We start from the raw sequence: 11015 nt of genomic DNA on the forward strand, positions 1-11015 counted from the left end.
TTTGCATCGGAGGCTTGTTGGTTTGGTCGGTTCAGCATCGCCCCCATTCAACAGAAGACTATAGCTCCTGGATCAAGCTTCATGTGCCTAGTGGTCCTAGTTAGTGTAGGTTGTTCCTTTTATTCTTTGTTGTCTCCGCAACCCAGCAGCTTGTTGTAAGTGCCGTCGTACCGATGGCTATTTTGGGCTTTATTTATTTAAATATGGGCTCTTTGAGCCTTATGTATTTAAAAACATACAACGAAAATTAATAAGATGTAGCCTGAATTTTTTTTATTTGTTCTGTTTACATGATATGCCGAGCGTTTTTTTAAACACTCAGCAAAATATTTGTTGGGTGTTTTATTAAAACATCTGTCAAAGATTTTGCCTCATCTGATTTTGCCTAGTGCTATTAAACGACAGGGAAAGCCTTTCCCTGTTCTCATATATAGAGGGCACACAGAAAAGTTCCCTGCTACGTGGCAACTTTGTTTCATCTTTCGGCCGCATGTCTCCTTACTTTGTAGTGTGTTTAGGTTTAACTCTCGGAAAAGACTTTACCGTGAGCCCGCTGAGTTTGTCCTGCGCATGCTCTTGGCGAAGGCTTTGCCGAGTGCAAAACCCCCTTTGCCCTGTGTCCAAAGGCACTCACCAACCACCAGTTTCCTGTAGTGACTTGCGAATAATTCGAAGAGTTAGGAGGATAAGCTATCTGTCTGGCTGCAGTTATTTTTTGCTAAACATAGCATTTTTCATTAAAAATTAATTAATGACAATATACTGAAATTACTCCCTGTGGATATATTATATAGGAATGTGTGGTGAGTTAGGTGAGTTGTCGTTAACATACACGGACGAATTCTGAATAAGAAAAGGTCATCTGAAAAGAAGGGGAAGAGGTCCAGCTAAATGGCAAAGCTTATCGTGGTGGAAACTGGAAAGAACGGTCTCTTCCTTGCGATGCTTATCCTGGCATGTATCGCAAATCTCTCACGATGTAAGTAAACAGAACCTGTGATCAATGAGGTTATTTAGTTTCGAACTACCGTTTTCTGCAAAGAGTTATATGCTCTATAATCTTACACTGTATTTGACCTTAACACCATGTTTACATGCAGCTCAACCCACTTCCAAGATTGATAGCAATAAGCTTCAGATCTGCATATGCCCGGAGAAAGATCCACCCTGCGACAAAAATGGGTGCTATTGCTGTTCGGATATGGAGGGAGAGCCTTGCTTTGAGACCAGGCCACAATGCAAAATTGGTTGTGGCTGTGGCTCACGTCCTCCCACACTCGCATAGAAATGAACGATGTTGCTTATCGTTTACGATTAAGTAAACAATAACAATAAAGTGTTGTGAGTTGTTAGAAAATTGTTCTGATATGAATTCATCTTTTGTGCCAGAATAATGCTTTACATACTCAGGAATATTCTACTATTGTATTTTTGGGAGCGTATGTTAGTTGTTTTTATTTTTTATCTTTATTTTTTTGCGAGGAAGATCCGAATCTATTCCACGAGTTCACAAGAAGTAAGCACCCAAACATAATAAAAATTACATTGAGGTCCTTGGACCACCTAACAACCACTACTGCTGCCAGAACGAGCCGCCAACGCGCCGCTGTCGCCGCTCCCTTACCGGAGCCAGCCTAATGATATTGATGATAGTTGGGAAGTCTTCGTGCACGTGCCCCTAAGGACTAGTGCCCCAGCTTGAATTGATCCGAAGCTTCTAACACCAAACATCTACCACACGTAGACTGGACGAGATCCACCACTCCATGAAAGCAGTGACCATACGAATCACCGCCCTCCTCAACGCCACCGGGGAGATCGTCGCCGACGGGGTGGACGAGGAGGCATGAATACCTTATTTTTGTCCCACAAAACGCCACCATAGCGACGATGCCAATTGATCAAATTCTAACTTTAGGGACCTTCTGTAGCGCCGAGCGAAAGTCCGAGGTTCCCACCACTGGAGCGGCTAGCAGAGGAGGCGGGGAGCCGTTGATTCCCCGGCTTAGACGGCGAGGACGAGGCAGATGGGTGGCTGCTGCTTCTGCTAGGGTTTCCACCCTAGCTGCCGCCTCTGTTTTCTTTCACGAGAATGACTAGTTGTTTTTATTTTGAAAAGGAGGAAACACCACAGATGCCTATGCCGGTTGTGTATTTACCTCGTATACTTTCCTGTGTCGAGGCGGCTTGTAGGGGGAAGGCTGAAAGGGCGATATGGATGGTGGAGATGGCGAAATCATGCTTGATGGTGAAGACCATGCGCACACTGGAAGCATAGAACATGGAGGAGGAGCGCCCCAAAACTGACGCTTGTGACGGCGTATGAAGAAGAGGACAGTGAAGATGACGATGACCGGGGATGGAACATGGAGGAAAAAAGGATGCACAGTTGAGATGTGTCGAGAGAGTGAGAGAGGAGCATGATCTATACGCATCAAAAGAGAGGAAATGTATGGAGCAGTGTGCAGAAAGCCGTGTGCTGCGCGACTTCTTGCATGCGCGGGTGGGGGGGTCTACAAGCTACTAATGGAGCGCAAGCTAGTAACGGAGAGCTAATTTGTGCCACGTTGGATGCTAACGCGGCGATGAGCCCCATGATGCGATCGTGTGGCATCTTGAAATTACTCTGGCGGTACCGTCGGTATCGTCAGATGTGATATGGCACGGGCGGTAGAGTTAAAAGTGGTACCGCCAAGTCACATTGGCGGTACAACGCCTAATGGTACCCCCGGAGCATTTGGCGGTAGCAAAAAGGGTCAAATCTAGCTAAAAATTAAGAAAAGTTCATTTCAAACTAAAGTTTTGAAAAAGAATTCGCGGACTTGTTGATGTTAGGAGGCAAGGAAAACTGTATAACATGAGTTTCTCTAGATATAATTGTTGACCTATTGCATATTTGTTAGTGTCGCTTATGTGTGTGAAATTGAAATATATTTCTGCAAAACGAAATAAATTTTACACATATAAAATGTTTTGGTTTTTGTGAAAATTTAAACCATTAGCACATTTAACGTCTGTAATGTATTGGATGCTATTTTTTAGTTGGAATGTGATAGATATTACGGAATTTCGGAGGATAAGCTGTCACCCTAGAGGCAATTATTTCTTGCTAAACATAGCATATTTTTTCATTAATGATAATATACTGAAATTACTCCTTGTGAACGATTATATATATAGGACTATGGGGTGAGTTCTGGTTAACATACGCCGACGAATTCTGAAAAACAAGAGGTCATCTCAAAAGAAAGGGAAGAGGTCCAGCTAAATGGCTAAGCTTATCATGGTGGAAAGAAGGGTGCTCTTCCTTGCCATGATTATCCTGGCATGCGTCGCAAATCTCTCACAGTGTAAGTAAACATAACTTATGGTCGATTATGTAATTTGGTCTCCCATCCGGAAGAGCTATCATTGTTCTGCAAACAATTGTGCTGTACTAGATGATGTTACCCTGTATTTGGCCTTCACACCATATCTACATGCAGCTCAAACCACTAAGGAGGTGGATAGCAGCAAGTTCCAGATGTGCATATGCCCAGAGACTGATCCCCCCTGCTCAAAGGATGGATGCTTTTGCTGTTCAGATGCACTGGGGGAGCCTTGCTTTCAGACTAGGGAACAGTGCAGAACGGCGAAGGCTTGTGGCTGCGACAAACGCCCTCCCATCCTTCCATAGACATCAACTCTGTTGCTTATCAGTTATCATTGAAGACTAAAAAAACAGAAGTGTTGTGAATCCTGAATGAATTATTCTCATATATGAAATCATCTTATGTGTCTGAATAATGCCTTTTCTATTCATGAATATTCTGGCAATATTCCACTGTTTTTTGGAAAGGGTGCACCCACTGTTTTGGAGCATCAAATATTAAAAGGAAAATTTAATTTTTTGGTCTTTGACAAAACACACCACCAAAACTTGCATTTGCCACGTACCATTATAATTTTGTGATATATTTGACAGAACACACCCCATGCCTTCATGGAAAGATTTATTTATTTTATCACGAAATTACTAGATTACAATCTATTTATCATTATCAACATTAAAGACTCCTAAAAGTAATAAAGATTCTCTCCTCCCAGCCGCCGCCTCCAAGAAACTCTACCTCCACCTCCGCCTCTACCATAGATCGGTCCCCCCTACTTCGGCCGGTCTCGCGGTGTCGGGAGTAGTGGGGGAACATGATCTATGGTAGAGTTTTTCATAAAAGTATTGTTTTCAATAGATTAGACTAGGGTTTTGGTTTTCGCATTTTTTTTGCTTCCGCCTCAATGGAGATGCTATCGTCTACAATAAGTGATCTTATGTCCTTCGTTCGACGACGAGATCTCCTTCCCAGCATCAATGGTGGTGTATGAAGATAAATTCTCTAGGTATGAGCCTTCAGATCTTGGTTCGTCTTATCGGTTTTGGATATTTTCTCATGGTTGCTGCGAGGATTCTCCTCGCAATATTTGTCCCGACTGCTACGTCCTCGACAATGGTGATTCGTACTCTCGACTCCCCAGCGATGTCGACCATGTTTTTAAGTTATTATTCCTTGGTATACTGGTGTTGATAATATTGTCGATGTTGATTGACTACTTTAATGGATGCACGTGTGCACCTAGCCTTGGCATTGTGGCTCAAATTAAAATTATGGGAGAACATTTGTTGGTATTCACACGTCTACGGTTTGGTATCTATCTTTGGCTGCCTTCAGATAAGTACAAGATTGTGCCATGAAAGAAGAAAGAGTTTTAAACCTCGAATATTTAATCGTTTCTTTTAGACTTTATTTTGTAATCATTGAAAACATCTTGTGTATCTCTATCATGTACTATTTATTGCTATGAATATACATATATATATGTGATATTGATTTAAAAAATACTAGATTACTCATAATTAAACCGGGGTTCCTACTAATCTAAGAAAATAGAAAACCAAACCAAACTAGGCTTTGTTCCGTGTGCCCAGCGACAAACGGGACTAAGTTTTGCATCGATTAACCACGAGCCCTAGCAGGAACCGCCGCCCTCCATCTCGCGAGCCACCTTCGTTCCGCTTCTCACCATCGGCGGGCACGCATACCTCCTCCCCAAAGACACTTCTCTCTCTGCATCGTCTCAGTATCACGCCCGCACCATTGGCGACCGGCCGGTCCAGTGCATGAACAGAAAGTGACAACTAAGACATTTCGGTGTAGATCAAGAACAAGTAAAAAAATTCAGTAGCAGGCCCAGACCTAGACTAGCTGTAAAACCAAATCAAGAACCTTCTCGAGTTAAACACACTCTCCATTGAAAGGCCCGGTGCATGCATTCAGGCGGAAAAAACGGAATAATTTCACCCAAGTAGCACAAGCTCATCCAACCACCCCCAACCTCCCGCCGCTGGTGGCACCGTCGGGCAAAGGCCGCAGGGCGTGGCGGCGGCGGAGGATCTCCTCTTGCTACGATGGGTGGCGGCGAACATGTCCCTCCTCGACACGGGCGGTGGCTGGCAGCGGTGACCGTATCCTCGATGGGTGCCGCAACACCTGTTGCATCTCTCTGTCTCTCGTCGGTGTGAGGTGGTGCTCCTGGGCTTCTCCCGCGACACAAATATGCCTGGGGTAGCAGCCCTGGGTTGGATGGTGGAGAAGGCCTTCTTCTTCGCCGGAGATGGTTGGCCTGAGGATGGGGTGGTGGCCCTAAGGATCTGTCACTGGTCCCGGTGGCGAGGTAGGGAGGCGTGGAGACCGGCGATGGCCGAGAAAGGCATGCCCATCCTGGTTGTCGCCGGTGGAGGGTCGGTCGGCTGCAAGGCACTGCCCATTCGCTTGGTGTCGCCGCTTTGCCTCGGCCAGCCTGGGATGGTCGGCGGCGATAGGGCCCGTCCTGAATAATGGTGGCGGTCCTAGGGTCTCTCTTGTGCTAATATGAAGACCTGCCTGAGGCATGTCCTTCAAGATTTGGCCAAAGTGATGAGTTTCGGAAGGCTCCACCGGCGAATGTAACAATGCAACTTATGCCTTGGTTTCGCTGGATCAGGTGATAATCGGTCGTGTGCACCCATGTTTTTATTCCAACCGTTTGGTTCTGGAGAGAGCAGCGCAAACTCTATTCTGTTTCGCCATCAGATGACATTCTGGTCAATCATGAACCAGAGACTGGGAATATCGTAAAGTCCGGATTGGAGGACTAGCAATGGAGGTTCGATTCTTTGTGTTGTTGGGGGACTTGCTTGGTGTTATGGGTTTTGCAGCAGCATTTTGCAAGTGGGGCAGCAACATATGTGAAGTTCAGAGTCTTACCTTTCAGGGTGAAAATCCAAGGTCTAGCCTTAATTGGTTGTGCCTGGCAATGAGCTTGTTGAAGACATTGTTTTTAGAGTAGGGACTATCTTCATGGTGAAAACATAAGATCTTTGGATTGAATGACGACAACGCGTGTACACTGTTCCCTTCTTGGAGGCGTTGCTTTTAGCGAGCCTGGAGTTCAAGTGTTGTCTTATTGGTGGATGTATTGTTGCTGCTAGGGCTGGAATACCGTAGCAGGGATTTCTGTTTCTTAGTTTTCATTTTTTTTGCTTGTGTGCATCCGTACTATCATTAGGGTGTTTTATTGTTGCAGAGGCTGGATGTAATTGGTATCTATCGATATTAATATATTCCCTTTATTGAAAAAAAAAGGTATGGACTTCACATCAGAGTTGGGTGTTGACTAAAATAAATAGATGAATCACTGTCTAGAATGATGCAAGTTCATCAATGACTACAAATAAATTAGGCAATACAAAAAGTTTCACAATTAAAACCTGGAAATCCACTCACAGACAAGGGCAGACATGTATGGAACAACCTACATACCGCATACATGGCATCGACCACATCATAGGCCAACACAACATGCAAAAACGAAAGACCTACACAAAATAGCCAGTTCTGCATCCCAATAATCTGAACATAACTCTAGATACCTGCAGCACAAGCAATATCATCTCAGCCAAGCCAATTTGTAGTACTCTCTCACAAAACAGTCAAACTTCTTATGATCCCAACAATAAACATTAACTTTAATTAATCATTGTGCAAGGATCAATACAGGGAAAAAAAGCATAGCAGGATCATTTTAGATTTATTGGGCAAACCTAACATCACAAACAGAGAACAATTACTTTGTTACGGCACAACTTCAACAATTATATTTCACTTGTTCTCAAGAGTTTTTGCTACTACATAAGTACACGTGCTTGCAGTAGAAACTATAAGAGCACTGACTCCATCGGAATAAAAACTCAAATTCCTGGATTGCTTTGTATACCATGTGCATATAGAAGCGAACAGAGTACAAAGAAGAAACATCTCGTATGCAACTCAAAGCCATGTTTTTTTGGAAATGTAAGCGCTGGTCAATTCATAAATTAGGATGATATTTAGGAGAACCATGGAACCACAAATCTACATCCCACCTACCGCCAGATGCCACTTCTGAGACGTACCCAGAAAAACATCCCAGGGTTATTGGTTAACTAATGTTAATCCAAGTACAAGATTTCTAATGGTACTTGACTCTGGAGCCGAGCAAGGAAAAAGAGAAACAACGCAGTGAATCTCCATGGAACATTTGAGGGAGAGAGAGAGAGCAAGTGGGCTGACAATGTTACACTAATAGGCTTGCGAGCAGTCAGACACTCAAACCTAGACATACTGTCGGTCCTGTAACTGAAAATTTTGTATTGCCTGCTACAGTAACATGGCTTGTCCTGTTAACACCCCATGCTAATGTTAAAATATATAGTCTAGCCCTTTCCAATAGTTTGGACTTTTGAAAACTTAGCTGGTGCATCAATTTAATACGGTATCAGAGCTACAAGTTCTCGGGATGAAATCCTACACAATGCACTATTTAATTTACTCCAAATAGTTGCGGTTCCGATTACCCACGGCTAGTGTCTTCTCATTTGTCCAGCCTAGACGTGAGGGGGGGTTGTTAAAATATATAAACTAGCCCTTTTCAACAGTTCAGACTTTTGAAAAACTTGACTAGTGCATCAATCTAATAGCTAATTTTTCGGCTTTGCACATATCGGAGCTCGACGTTCCCAGGGGGTGGACTGGCTCTCCATTGTGCTGAAAGAGGGCTCTCTACAAATTAATCGAATGCATACACTAGAAACGTAAAACAATATATCATAAATCATCTTGCAAATTGAGTAACTAAGCAAAAAAAAACTATACAGATAGCAAAAAGATAAATTTATCTCAAACTGTTATACTCACATAGTGCATTAGCTGATCTCATATGTTCAAAGTTTCTGGTCCACCCATTTCCACCCAACTCCCCTCCCTACATGAAAGAGTCTCCCAATACATCAATGAAAAACAAGAAGTTCAATTACTATATGTCAAATATGAAATAAAGCTTCGCTATTTTTTTTTGCCCAGTTATTGCTGGAAATTCAATTCGGCTCCCAGGTGTATATGCTTCCTCTACTAGCAGTTTGTGAATGGCAGGGTAAGATAGCTGTGTATTACCTGCGGTATAGAAATTTGTATATGGATAAAAGGTGTTATCACAAATGTAATCTCTTTTAATAATATGTCTGATCTGCGCCGAGTCAAGTTGGAGCGTGAAGTTGCCAGTCTCCGTAGTTAGAACTATCGCATTTGTGTCCTCATCATACCCACTAAGATATACCAACTTGTCATAACTTGGCATCTTGCGTGGAAAGAGCCCCTTGAGTTTAATGGTTTTCTGCAGCATCTCCCATCCGACAACCCCATCATAATTCGATTTCCTCGCCCATAGTAGGATAGTCAGTTTTGACAAACATGCGAGGCCAGGTCCATTATCCTCTGTCCGGAAGAGCCGAACAGAAGAATAGTAGCGCCTCATATCTGGCTTCTCAATGACACCAAGGCTCTGCCTTTGAATATCAAACGCAAGGATGTCACCTTTACCAAGCAACCAGCAAAACTCATTCCCAATGAGGACGCTGGGCTCTGTATAACAAATGGTATCCCTGGTCGCCGTCGACGCAATATCTCCCCAGACACCGGAAGCTGATTCATAGAGGCAGGCGAATGCTCGCACGCGTTGTGCGACCAGGATCAGCACCAACTTGAACGGGTTGGAGAAGCAGTCGCCATGCACATGCCCATCTGCGGCATCGGCGCATTGCACCGCGGCATGCCAGCGATTCCAGTCGTCGGTGTGCATCCCCGGTGGAAAACTGACATGGCGCCGTTGGCCGGTGAGGGGATGCCACACCACGGCCTCGCGACGGGACACCTCGAGCAGCACGGCGAGGCCGTGGCGGCAGCCCATGAAGCGCCACTCGTCGTTGCGGCTGTGGCTCTGCGGCACGGGGAAGCGGGAGGCAGGGATGCGGTCCGGCGAGTCGAGGATGGGGGTGAAGACTGGTGTTGCGTGGACGTGCCCTGCGAAGAAGCCCAGCAGAGGCGGTGTATGGTGGTTTTTGCGGAAGCGTTCGAGGAACTCGGGGTCGGAGAGGATGCTGCGCCATCCCCGGCAAACGAGGGAGGCACGCGGGAGGGAGAGGGACGATGGCTTCGGAGGGAGGCGGAGGAGGATCTCCTGGAGCAGGTCCTCATCGTCCAGCGGGGTCTTCGGCGCTGGCGCCGGTGCCGGCGAGGAATGGTGGCTGCTGCCAGTCTGAGCTTTGGCTCGACCGCGCAGCATGCGCAGCATGATGAGCTACGTTTCCTAAAAGAGAAGACCGGACGATAATCGTCAGGATACGTGTACCAAACTGAATTTGGGGAAGCAATAGAAAGTAGGGGAGCTCACCGTTTCTTCCACGCTTCCAGTGCCGCGTGGGAGCGCCGCCGTAGGTCGCCGGGAGGAGCTAGGGCGGAGGAGGTAGGCGGAGGTCAGACTCGGAGCGGAACCGAACGTCGGAGGTCGGAGGATGGGCAAGCGTGAAGTCAACTGGAGAACCACACGGGTGGAGAGGTGACTTTGCTTCGTCTCCATATTGCTTCTCTTTTGATGAATTGCCATGTTGGTACCACGATCTTTTCCACTTGGTGAGGAAACCTTCTGGCTACCCCTCACAGCTAAGGTTTTGGAAACGGTCTTCAGAACTGATGCTGACTAAGGTAAAGTGCCATGTCCTAATGCTGGAATACAGGTTGCTCTCAGTAACCCGGCCTTGTAGGTGTCGAGCCCTGCCGTAAAGGCTGGATCAAGGCACAAAAAGAAGCAACCGAAGACTGAAGCAACGAAAGATTGAAAGAATGATCAGAGCAGTAAAGGCTGAAAATGAGAAATGAAGAACGTCGAAAAAGTTATGTGGATAACATAAATGAAGTGGAAAACTGAGAATGCAAAACTGAAAAGAACATGTTCGGTAATGAGTAAATATGTATTCTCGCATTACACAAAAGAAGACACAAGAAAATTGTGGTGACCCGGCATACCACTGCATGGTGTAGTATGCAAGTCTGACATAACACCAATGAAACACCGTTCCACTAGTACTACATCGTTCAGAGTGGTAGAACCGAAACATATGCGGGTCCAAGGCATGTCTATAGAATTACAACACTGACTCTTTACAAAAGATCAACACAGCCTCCTACTTTACAATGAGGTAAGTCTTCCAATAACTCCAAAAGAATGACTCGTTGTCTAAACCTATCACGAACTCTATTTGTAGAGTATTTAACTACCTATAGAGGCTAAGAATAGATTCTAGCTAAATAGGAGCAAGGTTTAGGAAGCTAGTTCCTTTCTATTACTAATCTAGGTTTTCTCCATGTTGGATGTGGTGCTCATCTCTTCTGACAAGGTCCTGCCCCTGGAAGTAGTTGCTGACTCCTCGATCTTCGAGTTGCATTGTAGATCCTCATTCGATGCCTTTATATCTAAGCAGGGGATTTAAGAGTAGGATGAGTACGAGCGTACTCAACAAGTTCATTATAGGAAAGATGTGTTTAATGCACTATCTACAACCATGGACCAGAAAATCCAAGGCACTTTTATTTCATTCATGAAGTACACATTACAAGCTAACACACCGG

The 11015-nt window shown here is 45.0% G+C and overlaps 1 protein-coding gene across 1 annotated transcript; it reads right to left on the bottom strand.

The window, feature by feature from the left end:
* Positions 1-8367: 8367 nt before the first annotated feature.
* On the bottom strand, positions 8368-9681 carry LOC124655850 (putative F-box/kelch-repeat protein At1g15680). Its single transcript, XM_047194685.1, has one exon. The coding sequence runs from the start codon at positions 9679-9681 to the stop codon at positions 8368-8370; it is 1314 nt and encodes a 437-aa protein (XP_047050641.1).
* Positions 9682-11015: the final 1334 nt, after the last annotated feature.

The sequence above is a fragment of the Lolium rigidum genome, chromosome 5 (genome assembly GCF_022539505.1).
Source record: "Lolium rigidum isolate FL_2022 chromosome 5, APGP_CSIRO_Lrig_0.1, whole genome shotgun sequence".
Classification (NCBI taxonomy): domain Eukaryota; kingdom Viridiplantae; phylum Streptophyta; class Magnoliopsida; order Poales; family Poaceae; genus Lolium; species Lolium rigidum.